Source organism: Cottoperca gobio, chromosome 1 (assembly GCF_900634415.1).
Source record: "Cottoperca gobio chromosome 1, fCotGob3.1, whole genome shotgun sequence".
Taxonomy (NCBI): domain Eukaryota; kingdom Metazoa; phylum Chordata; class Actinopteri; order Perciformes; family Bovichtidae; genus Cottoperca; species Cottoperca gobio.
The window spans coordinates 14,486,871-14,511,356 of NC_041355.1; the positions used below are offsets into that span (position 1 = coordinate 14,486,871).

Consider the following 24,486-nt stretch of genomic DNA (forward strand, 5'->3'; position numbering starts at 1 on the left):
TGTTTAGTTTTTCTATTATTGGAAGACAGAAGTTAATGTTTAGAAATGATTAATGTTTTCTGTTAAAGGTTTGTTTATAAAACTAATAGTGAAAGTACTGTTTTTTTCAGTTACTGTCAACTGAGAATTTATTTGTATATGTTGACATATACAAGTAATAATTGTCATTTATACAGACAAGAAAATAGTGATTGGAAATAAACTTTTTATACCCTACTCAGTGAGAATACTTCCTGTAGTCGTTCTCAGACCAATGAGAGTGGCTCCATTCAGTTTTGTGCTCAAGGCTTCAAGTTGCTGTGAGAGGTTCCTTAATATCATTCGATAACCTTATTGTGGCTTGTTTCCTTGGAAACTACCCTTGCTTTGTCCCAGCATGCCCATGTCTCTCTTAACATTTCATATTGCAAGGCTTGCATTTAAAGAGCAATGCAAAAACACTATGGTGGACTGTTATGCTCTGTCCCAAGCAACTGTTTGCTTCATTAGCAGCAAACACTCCCTGCTCTCTTAGTCTTTCTTTGTACAATATGTGCAGGTGTGTGCCAGTTTGTACGCGGTATACTGTATGTTGCTGATGTGGATGAAGAATCGAAGGCCAGGCTGAACCTTCACCTTCTCCATTAAAGATGGTCCAGGCTCACAGAAAACAAAAGTAATGGCGCATTAGGGCAAAGTTTAATGACGAGGACGTCGCCCTTAAACAGCCGAGTGTGAAGTGTAAATATCAGTTGTGTTGTTTAACCTCAACACATGATTAACTTTCAATGTTTTACTGTATATCACTGTTTACTTTACTGCTTTTTTGTGTCCGTGTTAAAATGACAAGGTTTCTTGTAACTTTGTTAGCTGTTGTGTGTTACAGTTTGTTTCCCAACAGTAGTATTTACATTATGACAGGATTGTAAACAATGAGATTAGTGGAAAAACCGACTGGTTGTACAGTAGCAACTTATACATCAGGCTATGCAGCTAAAGTACACATGGTCAGTATCCGATTACAAATCATGTAGACAAGCCAACACTAAAATCAGACATCAACACATGTATTTAATTATACGAGAGAAAACAATGGGGATTTCTGTGAAGTGGCCCTTTAAGTGAAAGAGTTTCTAAATGTTTGGTATGTTATCTGATATGTGAATATGGCAAAGCAGTGGATTTCAGGATAAACCATGTTTAATAGTGGCTCTGCTTTACTCCAGTGATGTCTGCACTGTCTGCACTATTCAAAAGAAGAGATACTGTATACTGTAATAAAATACTAAAACCAATTCTCGTCAGACAAACTTGCTTCGTCAGGTAAAACCCAGTGGTATTCATTATGGTGGTCCTCATGCCTACAGACGGGGAGGAGTGTATGATTGAGACTTGAGCAATGGAAGTCACATGTGTTAACCACAGAACAGTGACAGCTGTAAAGATACTGCATACAATGTGTAAGAATCCCATATAAAGAACATATTATATTTGCGTGCCCCACCCAAATCGATTATCTTCACCCAAAAATATTTGCTTGTATTTTTATATTTATGTCCTCATGGCCTCCTTGTTTTTGCGAACTCAACTCATACTATGTTTTAATTATCCATGATCACAAGACGAAACGCAGCCAACATAAACAAAACAAGCAAACGGAATAACATTATACTTTAGTTATTAGCTTGATTTCAAGTAACTTAAAAAAACCAAGTTGCTCTACTTAATGCACTTATTTGAATGACATTGGAATCTCTCTTAAAGTACAAGGTTTATTGATTCATACAGCGATCAGTTATTTAGTATTAAATTGATGTCATTAAAAGAGACTTGGGGAGGGAGTTTAATCAATTAGTCCAGTAGCCCTTTTTGACTTAAAAGACAGGGGGATGTTAAAGCCACTTCCAAACAGGAATAAATCAGAAAGCAGAATAATGGCTCGATATATTTCTTTAAATGTTCTGGCAAGGTGTTACTTCAGATGATGAATGACCGTCCTCTTATGAATTGGCCGTGGCTCTTGTCACAGTGATGCACAATGTTGTCAGCTTTAATATCCAGTCCTTTAAGTTAAGATGATAGCGAATAGAGTCATCATGTGGAGAAGCTTTATGGAGGGTGTTGATCGTGAGGCAGCCACGTCAGTGTTGTTGACCTTCAACATCACTTTATCATCATCACTGCAAATGCTGCAGAAGCCATCTCCGCAGCCGGTCTTAGTTTGAGTTTTTTGTCTAACTCATGATTTCTAAACAATATTGGATTTAATTGAGTTGCATTGAAGCATAAATGTCTGTGTTATGCAATACCAAATGTGGCACATCATCTATAACAGTCATGTTAAGGTCTCTTCAGACTTCTCATAGCTGCAGAAAAATATTTTGAGCACTGCTACATTTTGAGAAATACCTAATAGCACAGCATTGTTTTTGTAAAATGTGCCTCCTTTTGTACCGTAGATAGTAATGCTGGCAGAGACATTTAAATTCATTGTATTAATTAATCTTTTTATTAATAAATAGATCCATCTTTTTAAAAAAGATATTAGTTGCAGAAAACTTGGATTAACCCTTCTGTTAATCACCCTTTCCTTATTATGCCCAATATGCCCAATATGCCCATGTACACTATGACTTCCTGTGAGGGTGCTCAGTGCCCTGGTTCAAACATCTACTTGCAGTTGATTGGTTCAGGTTTTAAATTCATGTTTTTTTTGTTTTGTTTTTTCTCGTCCTCACTAAATCTTGCAGTTTGTAATGCAATGTGTGGCCAGACATCTGGATCGGCAACAGTGCTCCTAGAATGACAAGACAGGCATGTTTAACTATGTCAAGCAGCGAATAAAAGCCTTTATCCAACCATTTCCATTTACCGTTTTGTCCTGGAGAGAGCTACATTGTTCCTGTTTGATGATTTCTCTCTCTCATCATTTTCATGGCCGTGGAGCTAGTGCTTGCTGACAGTGGTTACAACGGTCCAGGCATTGAAGTGGAGAAAAGAATCACAGGGAATATTGAAAGCTTTCCAGTCTGGGAATAGAGGCTTGTGTCAGGAGCACCATTGGACTGCGGGGCCTCTTGATTTAAAAGCTTTCTCCTCTACAATTCCTTTGTTTTAAATCCCATCTACTTACACATTAACTGTTGCATTAAATCTCATTTCCTTCCTGGATTCAATAAGAAATCTCAGGAAATTGCTCCTATGAACTTGTGACCTGGAAAAGATTTGGAAGAAATCGATTTGCCGGAGTGGGAGTAGAAGTGGGTCTGAGTATGTTAGCTTTTGGAAAGAAAAGGGATTTTACAGTCTGTTGTGCTGGAAGGCAATACGTATTGATTTGAAAGCCCTCATTACACTCTCACTTGCTGTTTAATTAATCCTGTCCAGAGAGTAAGAGAATTATTAGGTCGGTGGCAGACAAATATCTCCATTTACTGTTGGAAACACCACAACATCTGCTAACAACTCACATCCCTCTGCTAACACATCCCTCGCATTTGCAGGATTTAAGAAAATGTCTCATCTGGCACACCTGCATGTACATGACTCTGAACCTTGATTGCTTCATATTAAAATGTTAGTCCCCAACATCCCTGTTCTAATCCAATGGCGCTTAATATCAACAGCTTCTAATAGAAGCTGACCACCATCACTCCTAATGTAAATGGTCTGCTTTTATATAGCGCTTTTCCAATCTTTACGATCACTCAAAGCACTTTATCACATGTCATTCACACACATTCATACAGTCAGAGGCTACCATACAAGGTGCACACCAGCTCTTCAGTAGTGTAACCATTCATACACACTCACACATCGTTGGCCAGTCCATTGGGAGCAATTTGGGGTTCAGTATCTTGCCCAAGGACACTTCGACATGCTGACTGCAGGGGCTGGGGATCAAACCACCAACCTTCCAACCGGTGGACGACCACTCTACCTCCTGAGCCACAACCGCCCCTTAATGTACTCAGTCTTCATTTTATTTTTTTTATTTTTACTAAGATAAATATGCTTGATTAATAGACTAATCAATACTCACCACTGGTGAAATATAGAGTAAAATATTTTCTGTCACAGTAATGCAGTTACTATGAAGCTAGCTTGATGCCTTTGCCTCCTAATGGAGATGTTCCACTAAGATGGCGTCAGAGGTGATGTTTGTGTTGCCCCAGAACTACACCACTGGGAGAACCAGTCACAGGCAGCCGAGCTCTAATTATAACAGCAGAAGACGAAGAGTTTCGACCTCCTTCATCTTCGGCCTCAACCGACCCCTTTCTTTATTTCACTTCACTTCTGTAGCTCACATTTATACCCTTTCCTTCTTTCCTCTCTCTTTGTCTATCACATACTGATGGTTGATATAAAATAGTGTTCCTTTTTATGTGCACCTCCATAAAATCTTTTTTCTGTAAGCTACTGAATCTTGAATGCACATGTCTGGTGGGCATTTCACATGAGCAATGTTGTAAAGGAAGTGCTAATGATAGAAGAGCTAGTTTCAATGAGAATCGATTGATGCTGATGAGTACTGATGTCTAAACGGAAAAGGAAACTATCACTCCATAAGGAAGCTCAAACTACTTCAATAGATACGAGTCAAAGTTCTGGAAAAAGCAGTGCTGGCGGGTGTTGGTGTGAATCAGGGCTATCCACACTTCTATTTACTGTTGGATGCATTATGGAGGCACTGAGTCAGTGATATTTATGACCTGTCTGGTTTGGCGGAGGTGTGAGTTATGGGTCATAGTTTCATGTTGGTTATTGACCGTACTAACCGATGTCTCCTATGAGGAATGAGGAGGTAGAAGGGGTTGAGTTGTGGTGGTGTGAAATGAAATGTGTGTGGGGGTCGTATTGATTTTTATGAAAGTACATGCAACTTTTTTCACGGTATGCTATACTGTGACTTTTTTAAATTACTTTTTATGACAATTTCTTTATGACATTCATATGATATATTATATTATGACATTTTTTTATATTTTATTGTATGACTTTTTTATGACAAACGATACTATGCCATTTTTATGGCATAGTATACTAGGACTCTAATTCTTTTTTTTGTATGACATATGTACATTTTAGAATACTTTTTCCATGCCATTTTTTATGACACATTACACTTTGACTTTTTAAAATAAATCTTTTTGACCTACTTTACTAAGAATACTTTTTTGACATATTCTATGACTTTTAGTGGAAATGAAATGTTTAGAAAATTATGCAAATACCAACAAAGTTCATGTGAATACCAACACACTGGTTTCTTCCTGCAATACAGATCTAGTCAAAACTACGGCATATATTTACGTTTGTTTGTTTATATCAAATTACAGACTGTAACATCATGATTCAAGGTTCAAGGTTAGCTTTATAGAGAAGCTGGCTTGTTGTGACCACAGTGCTGCAGTTATTGAATCCCTTACTTGTGAAATCTTTAGCTGTGAAAGTGGATTAGCTCAACAACAACAACAACTCCTGGAGAACTGTAGCCATGGTGCCGGAGATGAAGAGCATTCATGCTCGAAATAAAAACATCGTTCGTCCCTGCCAAGTTCTTAGAATTCATTAAATGTTCTGATAGATCTCTTGCAAAAACATGTTTATAAAATATTCTTGATGCAACCAGAACGGCAATTTCACCATAGAACTGGTATCTGGAGCGGACATCTAAACAATACGCACTGTGTGTGACACTGTTTAACCTGCTACCCACATAACAAACAACCTTCCACTGAAAAGCCATATGCAGTGTAAGGGACATGTGTCTACATGTTCTGATAGATGTATTTAACCAGTTAATTTCCAGTATTTTGAACATAAATGCACTGTAGTAAATGCATTTCATGTTTATATTTTTCTATCATATTGTTTTCTAGCAGGGCAATGAAAATGCCAATTCCCTGCTGAACACTGATATTTCTTACAGCTGTAGGCACATACATATTGATTTCTTTGTCACATCAGGGGGGGTTTCAGACGGATGCAGAGTATGTATGCAGAATGCTAACAACACAGGTTTTCTGTGCAGGAAAGTGGCTGCAAACAAACAAGCAGAACTTCTGTGATAACGGAGAACAGAACATTGATGACCATTGAAAGAACAGATGAGGCTCACTAATGGTTTTTGCATAATTTGAACCTGAAGACCAATGGCCATTAGACAATAGGTAATATAATATACAGTATAAAATATGCATTAACCTTCCAATTTATGCAGACATGTAAGCCAAATGTAATATTTATGGACCAGACTCAACACATTTTTGGTGATAATGTGCATTTCGACAAGACAGAAATTATTTCCTTTGAGTTATGACTCAAAATGTGTGATACGAGGATCAAATCAAAATAAAATGTATTTATATAGCCCAATATCACAAATTATACATTTGTCTCAGTGTGCTTTACAGACTGTACAGGTTACAACACCCTCTGTCCTTAGACCCTCACACCGCACAAGGAAAAACTTCCTAAAAGAAACCCCATAATTAAAGGGGGAAAAATGGAGGAAACTTCAGGGAGAGCAACTGAGGAGGGATTCCTCTCCCAGGACGGACAGACGTGCAATAGATGTCGTGTCCATCCATCCATCGTCTACCGCTTATCCGGGATTGGGTCGCGGGGGCCGCAGCTCCAGTAAGGAACCCCAATCTTCCCTTCTCCGGGCCACATCCTCCAGCTCCAACTGGGGGATCCTGAGGCGTTCCCAGGCCAGTGAGGAGATATAATCTCTCCACCGAGTCCTGGGTCTTCCCCGGGGTCTCCTCTCAGCTGGACGTGCCTGGAACACCTCCCTAGGGAGGCGCCCAGGTGGCATCCTTACTAGATGCCCAAACCACCTCAACTGGCTCCTTTCAACGTAAAGGAGCAGCGGCTCTACTCCGAGTCTCTCACGGATGGCTGAGCTTCTCACCCTATCTCTAAGGGAGACGCCAGCCACCCGTCTGAGAAAACCGATTTCGGCTGCTTGTACCCGTGAACTCGTTCTTTCGGTCATGACCCAGCCTTCATGACCATAGGTGAGGGTAGGAACGAAGATCGACCGGTATATTGAGAGCTTTGCCTTCTGGCTCAGCTCTCTTTTCGTCACAACGGTGCGGTAAAGTGACTGTAATACCGCCCCCGCTGCTCCGATTCTCCGGCCAATCTCTCGCTCCATTGTCCCCTCACTCGCGAACAAGACCCCGAGGTACTTGAACTCCTTCCCTTGGGGTAATGGCTCATTCCCTACCCGGAGTAGGCAATCCACCGGTTTCCTGCTGAGAGCCATGGCCTCAGATTTGGAGGTGCTGATCCTCATCCCAACCGCTGCACACTCGGCTGCGAACCGATCCAGTGACTGTTGAAGGTCACAGACCAATGATGCCATAAGGACCACATCATCTGCAAAGAGCAGCGATGAGATCCTCAGGTCACCAAACTGCAACCCCTCTCCTCCACGACTACGCCTCGATATCCTATCCATGAAAATCACGAACAGGATTGGTGATAAAGCGCAGGCCAACATTCACGGGAAACGAGTCCGACTTACTGCCGAGTATCCGGACACAACTCTCGCTTTAGGCGTACAGGGATTGGATGGCCCGCAAAAGTGACCCCCTCACCCCATACTCCCGCAGCACCTCCCACAGTATCACCCGGGGGACCCGGTCATACGCCTTCTCCAGATCCACAAAACACATGTAGACCGGATGGGCGTACTCCCAGGCCCCCTCCAGGATCCTTGCAGTTCTCCGAACTTCTCCCACACCCGCTGCTTTGCCTCTGACACGGCAGAAGCTGCCTCCCTTCTAGTCCTTCGATACCCTGCAACTGTTTCCGGAGTCCTCCCGGATAACATAACCCGGAAGGACTCCTTCAGTCGGACGGCTTCCCTGACCACCGGGGTCCACCACGGTGTTCGAGGGTTACCGCCCCTTGAGGCACCTAAGACCTTGAGACCACAGCTCATCACCGCAGCTTCAGCAATAGAGGTTTTGAACATCGCCCACTCAGGTTCAATGCCCCCAACCTCCACAGGGATGGCTGAAAAGCTCTGCCGGAGGTGTGAGTTAAAGATCCCCAGGACAGGGGCTTCCTCCAGACGTTCCCAGTTCACCCGCACTACCCGTTTGGGTTTACCAGGTCTGTCCAGAGTCTTCCCCCACCCCTTGATCCAACTGACCACCAGATGGTGATCAGTCGACAGCTCCGCCCCTCTCTTCACCCGAGTGTCCAAAACATGCGGCCTCAGATCAGATGATACGATTACGAAATCGATCATTGACCTTTGGCCTAGGGTGCTCTGGTACCACGTGCACTTATGAGCATCCTTATGTTCGAACATGGTGTTTGTTATGGCCATTCCATGACTAGCACAGAAGTCCAACAACAAACGACCGTTCGGGTTTAGATCAGGGAGGCCCTTCCTCCCAATCACGCCTCTCCAGGTGTCTCCATCGTTTCCCACGTGTGCGTTGAAGTCTCCCAGCAAGACTACGGAGTCCCCTACTGGAGCCCCCTGCAGGGCTCCATTCAGGGTCTCCAAGAAGGCCGAATACTCAGAACTGCGGTTTGGGGCATAGGCACAAACAACAGTCAGAGTTTTCCCCCTCCATAACCCGAAGGCGTAGGGAGGCGACCCTCTCGTCCACCGGGATAAACTCCATCCACTATCCCCACCCCGGCCCGACGCCTCACACCTTGGGCAACTCCGGAGAAGAATAGAGTCCAACCCCTATCCAGGAGTATGGTTCCAGAGCCAAGACTCTGCGTGGAGGTAAGCCCCACCAAATCTAACTGGTAGCGATCCACCTCCCGCACTAGTTCCGGCTCCTTCCCCCACAGAGAGGTGACGTTCCACGTCCCCAGAGCCAGCCTCTGCTGCCCGGGTCTGGTCCGTCGAGGTCCCTGACCATCACTGCCACCCGTGTGACAGCGCACCCGACCCCAGCGTTTTTTCTCATGAGTGGTGGGCCCACAGGATGGATGGATGGGAGGCACCACGTAGCTTCTTCGGGCTGTGCCCGACCGGGCTCCGTGGCAAACCCGGCCACCAGGCGCTCGCTGTCGGGCCCTCCCTCTGGGCCTGGCTCCAGACGGGGGCCCCGGGCTTCCTCCGGGCAGGGTCTCTCCTTTCCTTTCCCTTTCTTTCATGAAGTCGTTTTTGAACCATTCTTATTCCCGGTGTCCAGCAGGACCAGGGCAGCAGGCGCAGCCACGATTCCTGACATAAACTTTATCAGTGGCAACCTGCCACATGAGAGACAGACACTCTGTGGATGATGCCCCGGATGATGAGTTAGTAACATACATTTACATAAATGCATACAGATAGAGAGGGAGGGGAGGAGAGAGGAAGAGAAGGAAGAGAGCAGGGAGGTGTCCCCGGCAGTCTAAGCCTATAGCAGCATAACTAGGGGCTCATCCAAGGCAAACCTGAGCCAGCCCTAACTATAAGCTTTATCAAAAAGGAGTCTTGATTTTCAAAGGATGACTCACATTTCAGTAAAATCTAATAAAGTTAGAAATGCAAAATATGTTCTCAACGAGTAGTGCACACATGCACTATGTCATAAATATCGGTCTTTATTCATGATTATTTCAGGGGAGGCAGCTCTGTGACAGGACAGATGGTGGATGGGTGTAGATGGTTTGACTCGATCCAAAACAACAGTGATCAGAAGTTATAATCTCAACAGCAGCGCTGTCATCACTCAGTTTGTGTTTGCATGTTTAAATCATGATTATTTTTTTTGAGGAATCATCAACGGTTATTTAACTGGTAACAATGGACCATAATGCATGAATGGACCAGTAGATTTTGAGGTGGTCCAGATGATAACAGTGACAAACAATCGCAGAGGGTGTTTGATTTGGGTGAAACCTACATTTGTTTGTTTTGAGTCACCTGACAATCAAACTCAATTTGGGGGGGTTCATGTGAATATTTTTGGATTATCTGTTGATGAAGTCTGGCTTTTCTCTGACAGGCTTTCCCCCCCCTATGTCTGTTCAGCCACGGTGGCCATCACAGCTCATCTTAAGTACCCAGCTATTGGTGTTTGAGTGGAGCTGTTTGAGAGCGATGCAGTGGAAAGACGAGAGGTTACTGTAGATGGACGCATGTACAAGAGTGCGAGACGAGGACACACCGCACACTACTTTGCTTCGCTGCTGAAACAGTAGTGAAATGGTAAAAACTGAAAATAATGCAAGGTCTCTGAAAATGCATCACATCACTGATGCAACACAAACCACTAATGGAGTCTACTCAGGGTCACTCAGTGCTAAGTGGAGACTATTGAAAACCGCAAATTCAGACGCTTTCATCTCATGCCGCGAGTGTCTGCATTGAAAACATTAAGTCCTGGGAAGAAGGGGTGGGGGGGGGGGGCGCTCATGTCTATCAAAATGAAAAAGGAACAGAAATAACACTTACAGTATGTAGACACATCTATGGTGAACACATGAGGTGGCTGTGCACAGACAGAACAGTGAGAATATACCGTTTCTGCTATGTATAGCGGCCAGCTCGCACAATAAGCCTCCCTCACCCTGTCTCGTCTTGCTTTTAGACGTTTTTTGAGAGCCAGTATCAGGCCTTCCTCCTCAGTCTGCTGCTTGCTTGGCTGCAGACTACAGTGCACCTGGCACTTAGACCATAAGATTGACACTGTGAGCTCTGACAGTGTGTAGGTGCGGATGTATTCACAGTGTGTAGGCCTGGATGCGTTCCTTGTGAATATATGTTCAGCGATTGTGTCAGTTGTGAGGATGTGTTTGTTTGCATGGAATGTGCTCCATGCGCATGCAAAAGTGTGTGTGTGTGTGTGTGTGTGTGTGTGTGTGTGTGTGTGTGTGTGTGTGTGTGTATGCAATGTCTGCCTTAGCTCCTGTCATGTCAGTGACGAGGTGGCACTGTACTTTGCAATAAGAGCAGTCAGGACTGGCCATCTGGACTCATGGTAAAGAGCCTAGCCCAGACATCAGTGTTTTTTCAATCCCTCTCAGTGTTATCAGATCTCTTTCTCTTTTTGCTGTCTCTACATATCAATTAACAATGATACACTGTATTTTAACCCTCTCACTTTTTCTCTTTCTTGTCTTTCTCCCTCCCTCCGTCTGTCTTTTCTTCCCCTGCAGTTTGCTGTTTTGTGGTCCACAAGAGGTGCCATGAATTAGTCACATTCTGCTGCCCAGGGGCAGATAAGGGGCCCGACACAGACGTAAGTAACCAAAGCCCAGCTGTTGCCTCTCACGTGTTTGTCGGTGAGGACGTGTCTTTCCTGTCATTACACTGAAGTGCTTACGCATTGTCACCAATATGCAGTCGTATCAACCAGGCCTTGTCTCTGTTCTGAACACCCTTGCTCTTTTTGACATTAGGGAGTGTACTGTGGCAGAGGAGGTAGAGGAAAATGGAAACTTCCTTTTCCTCTGACCAACATCAAGTTTCAGTTTACACAACATATAGAAGGTTGAAATGATAAAATCAGCACTCTTTGTTAAAGCTAAATATTGATCACAGCAAACTGACTCACACTAAAATCATCTTTGTTTCAATAGATCTCAAAAGAAGAGCTCTAATATTTCTGTTTGCTAGTATCTATTCAAAGAAGGACATTACAATGTTAAATTCAGCCGACTCATGATTGAATCACAGCAGCAGCAGGTGGCTAATTCAATTCATCCAATGTTAATATTCCAGTGGAGTCACTGTGATTTAAATATTGCACTTAGTGAGTCACTGTCTCCAACCCCTTAAAATGAACTGAATTTGAGATTATTCTCTCCCTGTAGTATCGCAATCAAAGTCAATATTCTTTCCTACAAACTAAACATATTTGAAATGCAGGTCGTGACATCATAACATACTGACAGTAACCCCAGAGGGATAATGGAGTTCATAGTATAACTCTAAATATTCATTATATTTCACTCAGCAGGACTGAGTTCATGGAAAAGTCCATTGGCTGTGCCTTTAACAATGAGCTGCTCTGGCACCGTGACAGATGGGAAATGTAGGAGTGGTGCCCAAAGCCAACACACCCACATCTGTCTGGGCCAGACCAAGAGACGCAAACAGTACTATCACTGGTTGCTTGAATTAATGTTAATACCAAGAAGAAAAACAAGACCATAGATACAATTGTAACATTCCAGTTTTACTAAGCACACTGTGGAAATGCTAATTTTTAATTAGTTTAGCTTCTTCTGTAGTTTTCTGCTACAAACAATAAATGCATTAAAAATTGAGTAATCACTAAATATGAAATTATATTTTAATAGACTTTATAAGTCATTATAAAATGCTTTATAATGTGTTATAAATCTTGTGCTTATACCTATTATTATACAGTGCTATGAGCATCTGACTTATAAGTATGTTTATAATGCACTATAGGCATCATAGAAAGTGTTACCAAAATGATTCTATTAGACCATCGATTTCATTTAAGATGCTTGATAAATATCAGCTCTTGTATGACACATTGAGGTCTCCTATTCACCTCTTCATCGGCTGCTCATATCGGCTATGTGCCATCAGCCACAACTTACCTGCTTGCTAAGTGTGAAACTCCATTTACATGCCTGCTTGCCTGCCGGGCATGCATAGCCTCTCAGCAGCACAGCCTGACCTCTGTAACTGGAGATATGTCAGTGTGTCATTCAAGATCATCAACCCAGAATCTGAAAATAGAACACTCCACGGATGACACGGAAGCCGTAACAGCAGAAAATAGTTTGAGCCGGAGGATTCTCGATTCGAGCCACTGGGGTTTAGAGTAGTGAAGGGACAGTTGACTTTATTGACCTTTGACATCTGTGTGTTGCAGTGAGCCCTGTTACCCAATTAATGTGTTGCACAGAACGCACGAGTACATCTTTGCTAGAAGCTCCTCATTCATTCCTGTTTGATACATTAAAGATCTTTTTTATTCAAAGCAAAGTTCTACTTTTTTTTTTGAATTGAGGTTATTTTATTTGTTAATGTTCATCCAACATCCAAATGTCAGTTTCCTTTCAGAAATACAAAACCCACCACTAGTAGACTTGCCCTTTTACCCTTTTACATTAATGCAATGTGTCATACTATGTACTAATTTGAATTACTAACAGTCCCTCACAGAAGAGGAACTCATGTGTAGAAATCTAATCCGACTAGAGCAGACTTCATTTAGGGCGCCAGAGTGTTAAATGATTCTCCGCCTTTTGTCCATGCAGGCACTCTGTGTGGTTTTATGAGATTAATTCATGTGACCACATGGCCACCACAAACCAAATCTCTTTTAAGAATACATGAGTACGTTATCTCTTACCATATTGGAATATTTGATGCTCCGTTTTTAATATACATTTTTGTGCACTTACTGGTACTCACGGTACTGTTGCCAGGGGCAACCACACATATTACATGGCTTGCTGCCTCCCGGGCGTGCAATCCAGAAAGGCAATAACTCCCATGGCCAACAAATATCCTGAAGATCTGCAGTATCCAGGCTACCTGCATTTTATGACTCATGTCTGTGTTTTATAACTCCCCTACCGGAGGAAATAAAGTGTGCACAAAGATGCCAACAAGAACCCCCAGATCTTTTCAGAAGCTCTCATCATGAGCGGCGAACGTTGGTTAGACGGGACAAGATTACCATGAATACATTGTTCCTCACAGCCTCAGGGTGTTGTTTCAAGGGCAGGGTAGACTGCTAGAATTGCTCAGTAGTTTGCCACAGGGCACATTCGGTGGTGCAGTTTAAGATTCAGCTTGAGTGTGTCGTCTTTGAGGAGAGAACTAACACTTGAACCAGTCTGTCTGGTTGCAGGCGTGTTGCACAAACCACCAAATTACGGTATCTCATGACACATTTTACATTATTGTTGAAATTCTCATGTAAGAGGTAATTGTGTGTGCAGAGCAATGTTATTTTCTGTATTTTATGATGTATTAGGAGCATGTGAACAACATGTCAAGTTAGTTCTGGTAGTCTGCTGTCTGCCTCTGGACACCATAATACTGCTTACAGTGTAGTGGAGTATAACATTCAACAGCAGAACATTCTTGAGAATGAAAAAGGCTCTTTGGTTGATGTCTTTAGACCTTTACAGCAATTACTAAATGCTCTGTGAAATTTAAATTGCATGTGCAATTATTGTTATTAGTTTGGCCATGTAACCACGGTTATCACATTTTGACCTTTTTAAAGGGATAATTTGTAGAAATCGGTAATAGTATCACTTGTAAGCACATTCCATGCTAGTGTCAATTAGTCTGATTAAAGCACTTACTTTAACAAATTGTTTTCATTTGACTGCACGGTGTAACGTTACCAGCAGGTCAAGTAAGTTCAGTGCCTTACAGGACAAGAGCATCAATAATGCAAGAGCTTCCCGTTTCACTACAGGGGCTCAGCAGATGAAACTAAGAGGTTTGATGTGCTTGTTTTTGTGTGGGTGTGTGGCTGCTGCATCATTGATGTCCACTTAACCAGTGCAACACAAATGACCTGGGGCAATCTACTAGTCTTTGTGCACTGATTTCCCCTCTGATCACACACACACACACACACACACCCCTAGCTGCTCTGGGCTGTTCAGTGCACAGATATCTGTGACAGAGTAACAGCGTTAAGCAGTAGCACAGTGCCTTTTCTGTCTACTCTGCTTGGAATCAGACACAACTGACCTGAGGGTGACATGGCAGCCTGGCAAATCTCAAACAGACACCCAGAAAATTCTTCTTCTTCTTCTTCTTCTTCTTCTTCTTCTTCTTCTTCTTCTTCTTCTTTTCTTCTTCTTCTTCTTCTTCTTCTTCTTCTTCTTCTTCTTCTTCTTCTTCTTCTTCTTCTTCTTCTTCTTCTTCTTCTTCACAATAGCCTCTGAATCACTCAGTTGAAGGGTTGCAGGCATAAGGTCTAAACAGGCCTTTAGTTAATCTGAGAAAAATCTAATTTGTAATATTAATGAGTAATGCTGTAGGCAGCAGTGATCTAATATTTAAAAGGGCAAATCACACAGGAGGAGATGGTTTTGTCAGACTCCAGCAGGTGTTCTGGTGACAAGACTCGGGATGTACAACGTCTCATAACAAGAACTCTTCTTGGGAATTGAATTGAAAACAAGATTAAACTGGATTGGGGCAAAATTACATCATCTGCGCCACAGGCATCTTTCGCTGTCACAGGCAATGTAGCCTTTCATCTGTTTTTTTAGTCAATTTCCTTCAAGCAAAGGGTGTTGGCCAGTTCTTTGAAACAGGCCTGTTCTGGCCCAGAAGTTGTATATAACACCTTGAAATCTTTTCAGACTTTTTTTTCTTCTTTTTTTCTTTCTCTCTCTCTCTTTTTTGTACCTTAAGCCTAGTCCAAACGTACAGAGGTATTTAAAAAAAACTGGCTTATTCCTCCTTAGTTCTCAAAGAAAATCCTGTCCACACAAGCACTGTTTAAAAAAAAATCCACACACACACACACACTGATTGGCGAGCTTGGTGGCAGAACTGTGTCGTGAGCAGTAAGTGACCTCTGTAGCACATTCTGATGCAAATGTTCCTTAACATAGTCGAAGAATAACTGTACATTTATGTGTAAATATGTAAAAAGCATGTTAGCAAGGGTAAAACCAGCACTATTTTGGAAACGTCCCTTGCCAGACAGATCTACATTCCACACTCGAAAGGCTAAAGTGTTTAAAAAAGCTAGGTTTAAAAAAACCAAAAACGTGTACGTGTACGTGTGGACTAGACCTCAGAGTTTTAGGTTTGGGCCCATGTTTTTTTTTTTTTTGCTTGATCCCCTAAAATAAAGCAATGCCTGTGCAGACCACTTTGCGGACCATGCTGCAGACCATGCTGCAGACAGGTTCAAACTTGTTCTATAAATATCTTTAGGATTTTATTTATTTATTTTTATCTCGAAAGCAAAAAATAAGCTTTGTCCTGAAAATGATGTACTCAGAATTCCAATTTTTCTAAATGTATATATGTACATCTCTATGTCTACATCTCTTACAGAGTAGCAGCATTCAATGCTTGCCTGAGTGTAAATTTAGCTGCTTATGACTGTGTGAGGTAATGGCCTTTGCATCAGTGTCTGCTTATGTCAACCTCCCAACACTGAGCCAAATCCCTGCACACGCTTTTAGCACAGGCCACTATGGAAGCTTTGGCATAAGCACTGCTTCCAAGGAAGCATGCTCACAAAGACAACTGATGCTACATAAATCTGCTTAGTCCTCTGATTTTATTTTGGTGTGTGAGTGGTGACATGTCGTGCTGGAGCCCTGTCAGGGTGCACTGTTTCAGCAAAATGAGATCATTGTAGACTCAAACACACAAGACATCCACATACAAATCCTACTGTGAAGTGCCAGATAGGATTATCTCTATGCCTGGTAGCTAGAGCTGCAAACTGCTGAGAGGAGACACGTACTCACCTCCCTCTACAGGGAATAAACAAATACACTCTACTCATATAGTGTGTCTAATAAAGTTTGGCCTCTTTCACTAAGTTGTATTCATTGTCATCGAGGAGTGTGTAAAGCCTGTCATCTGATATCTGCATAAACACCAGTTGCTCGGAGAGCGTGGTAGATGAGAAATCAAAGAAGAAGGTGAAAATCCTACATGTTAAAAAATTAGAGCAATTAAAATCTAGCGATAGACTGGACTGTGAAAAAGAGGGGGAGAGTTTAGATAGATAGAAGAAGTGGAAGGAGACGGAAATGGAAAGAAGATATAATTTCCAGAAAATAAAAGCATCCTATCCAGTATTTGATCTTAAGGCCTGATTGCTGTAATGCATTGCTACACCCTGTTTGTAAAACTCTCCTGATGATTTCTGTAGATTCACTGAAACTACATCTGTTTTGGCTCAGAGACTCATCCTTTATTAACAAAAATGACTTTAGGCAGTGTTTTAGCCAAAAAAGACACGATAGATCACTGATATATGAGAATCGTTTTTTCTCCTGAGGGGACACAGGCTAATATAAACGTGTATGGGCATTCACACAACCTACTTTATACCCCCACTTGATGATATGTATGGATATTATTAAGCTTTTGTCACTGAAAGCAGAGTCAGCCACAGGACTATGGATCTTAATTGGTTTCTTGAGCTGTCACTGTGTAAAACAGTGTTAAAGTTATGTTATTGTTTGATGCTTGTTTTAACCCCCTGCCTTTTAATTCAGACAAAAATAGCCTTAACTTTGCACATACATCTTGGCAGATTACATGTGGGAATCCAAGTTAAACCTGTGTGTGTGTGTGTGTGTGTGTGTGTGTGTGTGTGTGTGTGTGTGTGTGTGTGTGTGTGTGTGTGTGTGTGTGTGTGTGTGTGTGTGTGTGTGTGTGTGTGTGTGTGTGTGTGTGTGTTGCTGAAAAATATTCTTTGAATATGAAACCTCCTTAGATGCCGGAAAAATTATCGAATTCTAATGAAGTTATCTGCACAACTTCATAATTATCTTCATGTGATTATCAGGACACTGCCGCTGAGACACGATTCATGTCAACAGCTAGATTCAGTTTAGTTGATGAGTCACCTTCAAATACTGTGATTTGTATGATAGAAGTCACATTATTATTAGCCACGTGTGGACATGTAAACACTCACGTTATATGAGCTATTGACATCAAGCCTCTTTGATTCTCATCAGTGCATACAGTAAATGGCAATGCAAATGCAATTTCTGACAGAACGGACATTATTAACTATGAAAACAAAAATATGAACACAGCTTTTTTTTTGCTGTATGCACACAGCTTAGTTACACACATCAGGGTCGATAATCATTCATTGTGAAGATATCAAACAGTCCAAACTCCACTACAAAACCAACCACGTTTCTTCCATATTTACCAGTATGCACTATAGTTGATGTGATACTACTTTGAAATAATAATGCTTTTAGTAAGACTTGCAGTTTGGATGCTGGGTTACTGTCAACCCAGAGGATTTGTTATATATCCTTATATATGTATATATATTCTTGATATACAAATCAAATGAATGTTCTAGATTTAAACGAAGCAGGGAGCAGCTAAGGACACAGGCTCAACTCGTGTTGCTCACAATGTCTTTTCAAAATGTTAACTGACATTTGTAATTTAGTGTGGTGTCCAAAGAAAGGGCATCTGTTGTGGCGTCTGTTGCTGTCATCGAATCACTCAGTGTCATCTGACTTTTAACTGTCCCAATTGATAATTTACATACTTAATAGCAACTGATTTACACAGTAAGGCTGTCAGTGTTCCAGAAGTTGTGAACTCCTTGTGTCTGCCGCTGTCACAATATGGGAGGATTTTGTTTTATAGCTGAAGATGAAATCTCCACTTGATTTGAAGTCAATTATTTTAATTATCACTTATTTAAACAGGTTTTGGACGTTTTGAACAATTCAAATGTGTCCAACACTGGAGTTTTTGTTCTTTGCACATTTTAACTGATCAAAAACTACTAAATGAATTGCTTCAATCTATACCACGCCGCTTCGAGTCGCAGGACAAATTGAGCCTTTTAAGAAAATATGAGATAATGTCTTGTCACTTTTCTTCGGAAACATATCATTGTTGATTATCATCTTTGACTTATAGTTGATGGAGAGTCCCCTGGGCTGCTGGAATTGCTGATGATATTAATACACTCTGGGATCCTAATGAACGTTAACAGATCTTGAGTCTATTTTGCTAATGGTCTGTGACGTGCCTGTCTGAAATGTGGTTTGATCAAGGCTTTGCTTGGGGGAAACGCTGCAGAAGGATGTAAGTGCTCACATACTCTCTCGTGTGTGTGTGTGTGTGTGTGTGTGTGTGTGTGTGTGTGTGTGTGTGTGTGTGTGTGTGTGTGTGTGTGTGTGTGTGTGTGTGTGTGTGTGTGTGTTGTGTGTGTGGGGGAGAAAAAAAAATCGCTGGGTGCACTGGGAGCTGCCGGATCACTTCCTGGTGAAATGTTTCCCTTTGGAGAATAATTAAATTGGCCTGTTTTGCAGCACACATCTCCATGGCCTTAACAACTTTTTATGATAAATTCTCCTGTGCTGTCATCTGCTTGATCTCTCAACACTGACACTGTTCTTGTAAAAGAAATGTGTTGCTTGACAGTAAATGCAGACTCTTATTTCCGTTCAGAGCTCAGAATGTATTGAAGAAACTATAAGAATACAATAATTTAAAACTTGTACAATGATACAAGCCTGTACTTCTTTGTGAAGTGCTTAAGTTTAGGTTTTGCGCTCCCTCCACTCACTGACACACATACAAACACAAAAGTTCTAATTTACGCGTCGAGAGGCCAGCAAACGGAGATGCTGTGCCTCGTTCTTCGCTGCCAATAGGGTAAGTTTGTCATTATCAGTGCCTGAGAGCCCCTTTGAAAGCCTCTCTAGTGGCTCTGTGGCAGGGTCATTTGCCCATTTCAGACCTGGCAGAATCAGTGGGATTCTTTCTGGAGCTGCCATTTCACACTGACAATCATGAGATATCAGCCAAAAAATAGCCATAAGTACAGTTTCTCAACTAAAATGCATTGCAACCAAAGCTTGCACCGCAGTGGATCTGTTTACAGTTGCATACAAGTTTGATTACTTCACACTGGGCAATTTGAAAGATACTGGACACACAAAGCTCTGTTTGACAGTTTTATTGTAATTTGAACAACCAGCTAGAGCACAATGCAGCTTTGTTCTCCCACTGATTTTTCCTTGACTGACTGTAACAACTCTTTGCCGTTATCATTGCTCTTTAATGTCACCTATAATTTACAACTGAAAGCAACAACTTCCCACCCACTGGGCATTGTCTCACTGTGTGTCAAGAAATCACTTACCTGCCATAAGTATTCTTGGCAGGCGGGGGGAAATTGGACATGACATACGAGCAAATCACGGCAGTTCATCAAGAAATCTCTACATCACCGATTAGTAACTGTGTATGCGTGACACCCACAATGCACTGTGCTTTTAAGGCTAAAAAGTCACGTCCCTGTTTGTTCAGTATGATGGGAACCAGAATTACTCATGCACACGCACACAAAAACATACACATGTTGCATATACACACAAACAAATACTCATAAACTTACGATGCACTGAAGTCGCACACAGTTAAGTACCCGAAGTACACAAACACACACGCATTCCATCAGTCCCTGCGAGGTTTGTTTACAGCAAGAATTTGGTTGTCAGTCTTGCTCCAACCATGCTAAGTATTATTAAAGACCAGCGCGTGGGAGATGTGGAACTGCTCTTGACCCTGAATCGGCTCGGTGTCACAGTTCCTGCAGTACGAGAGTTTGTCCTCACCAGTGCACGTCTGCACACGATGAAACCTAATCATTTTGGAGCCCTCGCTGGTTTAGCAAGTGTTATGTTTTATATTGATTTCTTCGGCTGTCTCCGATTTCAGATAACCTCGATATGCTACAAAAATAAACCTTCGCATATTTCACACTGTTTTGAGATTGGTGATCCATAATTCTGGACATTATCTTACCTTTTGTTTTTAATGACAAATTTGATTGTCACTGTATTGTAATCAACATGGGTCTGGCTTACACCATCACTGTTCAAACTAATATCTTGGGTGGTGGTGTAAAAGATCTTGTCAAGCAGGCAGATGGGCTATAACTGTCCTGCATGTCAAGCGCACACAAAAACACTTGAAATAGAAGGCCGAGAGGGTCTGAAGTCTAAACTTGACCTTGCATGGAAGAGCGAGGCCTGAAGCTGAACCCCAGAAATAGAATAATACAAGTTACAGACAGTTCAGCTTCTCTCCTTCCCCTTCTGTATCTCAAGAGACTTAGAGAGAGTTCTCTCTACTTGTATTTGTTATTCATCAAAGGAAAATTATAGTTTTGCCTGCATTGCAACAAGCAAGAAAAAACAAGATATTAACTGAGCAGGTATTTCAGTCTCTTACTGAAATAAGATATACTAATATACTTTAGTATAAACCAGTGCAAAAAGGTCAATTTATCAACTCAACATTGACCTCATACCTATGTGATGATTGCTTGATTTGCAATCCAGCTGATTACTGTATAAATTATATCATAACAAAATGTACTGAACCAAGTCTATTATTGTCTGGCTGGGATTCAGGATTGAGTAATGAAACATCAGTTCTGTGCATCAATGCAGCTGAAGCAAACATGTACTGCGATGGTAGTCCCTATAGTGCATCTGACCAGTGGTCTTTCTGGCATTCTGACCATAAGCCGCTGTTGTCGACACAGCAAATATTTCCTTAACAAACACTTTCTCCCCTCAGACCTGAGCCTCACTGTTGTAATTACTGGGATTCTGGATGCATGTCTGTGTTAAAGAAGTATCTATTCCTCCAGTCCATAATTAAATCTCCAAATGCGCACACACACACACACACACACACACACACACACACACACACACACACACACACACACACACACACACACACACACACACACACACGCACACACAAAGCTTTACAGCCAAGCCACTGTCAGCTGGCTCATTACAGTGAAGAAAGACTCTTCCAAAACTTTGGCTATTAAATAACTTTTGCGAACACATCTTGTTAAGTTCTTTTAATTCATCAAGCACCTGACAGATGGCCTACGTCTGATGGGCCAATTTATTATGGCGTTTGGTGTTTGCAATATGACCGTATGAACTGGCAGCTCTTTTTTCCTACCTGTTGTCGTGCTGGAGAAAAGGTTGGAATAGTAGGTAGTAAACAGTCCAGTCGTCTTGCAGCTGATGTGACAGCAGTGACAGCCCCCCTTGCCCTCTCCTGGCCTTGTGGATGTCAATCACAGCAGATGTGTGCGTGGCTATGCTAATGAACACATCTCTGCAGCGTCCATGGGTGTGGGTGCTGTTTTAAATGGCAGCTCAGTTTTCTCCAGGTATGCAAAGGCTAGCAGGAGAGTTTGTTCAAAGGGCTCTAAGGTAAACTGTAAACTGAGTTCAGTGTGTTTTATGGCCGTGCTATTCGCTAAATGTTCCATTCATACAAACAATGCCAGTGAAATGATAATAATATTGCGGGTCTTCTTGAATTAGGGTTAATTTTAAGCTATTCTTGTGTGAACAGCATTCACTGTAACAACTGAACATCACAAATGCCCTTGCAGGTGACTCCCTGTCACACTGCCAGCATTAGGAATCTTGAACACAACAGAAGTGATAAGTCCTACTTGAAGGATTTTCCTACAGTATGTTCACATTTTTGTATGTGTTAGTAAGTGTGTGTTTGTATTGGCTCAAAATAACTGGGTCTAATTTGCAGCAGGGGGTTCATAAAGGCGTGTTTTCCGCAGCGGGACTTAGACTGCTGTTAATAAGTAGGGGCCACATACTGGGTGTCTTCACCAGCACCTATAGGCTGTCTTTTTTCACACATGTTGCAAGCAATGGTATGCAAAGGTGGGTCTCACCTTGACTCAAGGAGGGTTTCTTCATTTGATTTGAATGAGAATAATTACAAATTATTATTATTATTTGACTTAGGTTCCAGTTACTTCAAATGCCTGGATCACGGTAACTTAAACAATGAAGTTAAAAGCACTTAATATTCAAATTCACATTCATTATTAAGCTTTCGTATAACTGTGTAGTATCTTAATTAGTTAAAATATGAGGTGACTAAAAATGGCAACCATATTTTCAGTTTAGGCAACCAAAAGCTGATACCTAGTTGCAAGCCTGGCAACTACTTTAACAGTTAGTGTTGAGGCTTCGCTCCCGATGTAATTACACAACATTTTTCGGCAGGCTTTGTCAGACATACATGTTTAATAAATAAGCTGCTGAACTAGTGAAAAGTTGCACATTTGACTTTACATATTGTCAAGTTTGTCCATATATATTGCAGGAACAAGAGCACCCAAGCTCCATGGCACTACAGTACTAGAACAGCACTGTTATGATAGTTATTTAAAAGGGCAACTTGGGCTATGACAACGTTAAAAGAAAAAGTCAGCTATTATCTGCAGCTCTGCTATCGGACAGATGTGTTAACAGATACAACACGGCAAGGAAAACCCCCTGTGAGCTGTGGAGGCATCCTGCCCTCCCTCTCAGCACTCAGCAGCTTAGTGAAAGGCCAAGAGGAATCAGGGTGGTGATTTATTCTCTAAAAATAGTAACCTTGCCTAGCCCAACACCTCATGTCTGGATAAATGATAGCTTCATTTTGTTCTCTTCAAAGCCTTTCCTCACCTTAGTAACCTCACGTTTACTCCTGTAGCTCTAGTCCAAGACAAGGATATTCACTAGAAAGTAGCCAGCTGCAAAGTGTGTGTTTGCGTGTGTCGGGGGAAATAAAGTGATGGTTATCTGATGTTGATAGAGTCGTTCAGGCTCTTTGTTATATGCCAAAATGCTTTAAACATTTTGATAAACAGGCCTGTGTGTGTCCATCCATGAGGGACTGTGATGTGTGAGTGGCACAGTTTTTCTAATACAATAGGGATTGATGGGAGGAGGGAAATGTGATTAATATGATGTAAAGTATAATTAAAAGTTGGCAATTTAATAACAGTGACAGAATTAGGTGACACGTAGAGACTCAGACTGCCTTGCTTGGTTCAACACATTGTCAGGGTGTCATTAGTACCATGTGAAGGGGTTTTGACAATGACTCTTTAAAAATGAGTAACCGTAGCTGTACCGAGTAGGGAAATATTTAACACGGGTAGAAGATACTGTTACTGAAATTCAACATGACTCTTAAGTCAAACGATCATAAGAAAAAAAAGCCTTAAAGTTATTGCTTTAATGGTAATTCACCAACCTGTTGCCACGGCTATTTATTTAGGAGATTATTGAACATGCACACATGAAGCACTTTTCAAACATTTCCTTTTCAGAAACATCCTGCTCTGTGTTTACTTGCATATTTTACAGTATGTCTGTGTGCATAGCTGTGCATACACACTAGGGTTGGAACACACTAGAACCGAATCCAAAATGCCAAAAAAAGAAAATAATTTTTTTTCCTAAACACTCACATTGGCACTCTCTCTGGACTGGATGACGCTCCACAAAGCGATACATTTTGTTTTGTTTTGTCTCTGGCACTATGGGAAGATTAGTAAGAGTTGCGAGCACAGGAGACGGTGCGCCATGGGCCGCAGGATTTCTTCTCTGCTCCGCTGTTCGCCGCTTCAGTGTCTCAGTGCAGTGCTGCTCCTCGTATAACACCATTCGTATGAGTTTCTCCAACACGCAAAAAATGTTACGTAGTATTTCAACTCGTATTTTGTTCATATTGACCGCCGCTGTCTTCACGCTGCGTGCTGTACTCACATCCCCGATACTGTGAGACTGACTCGACCGAGCAGAGCGACGTCAGTAGGCCTATGTTGCTCGTGAAGCAAGGTCTGAAAACTTATTTGAATGACATTATTATTATTTTTTACTTTTGCGAGCAGTGCCACGATCGGGCAGCTGGCTGATTGTATTTAGAGCCCGCCATGTGTTGGACTCTGTCTTTGTCACAGGTTTCAGTGTAACAGTAGGGGAGACCGG

At 41.9% G+C, this 24,486-nt stretch overlaps 1 protein-coding gene across 2 annotated transcripts in view; it reads left to right on the forward strand.

Moving 5' to 3' along the window:
* The window catches only part of prkcaa (protein kinase C, alpha, a), a 154,441-nt gene that overhangs the window by 46,449 nt on the left and 83,506 nt on the right, over nucleotides 1-24,486 (forward strand). For both annotated transcript variants that reach the window (XM_029435608.1, XM_029435694.1), the window contains exon 3: nucleotides 11,113-11,195. In XM_029435608.1, the coding sequence (XP_029291468.1) occupies nucleotides 11,113-11,195 (83 nt within the window). The remainder of the gene's footprint in view (nucleotides 1-11,112; nucleotides 11,196-24,486) is intronic.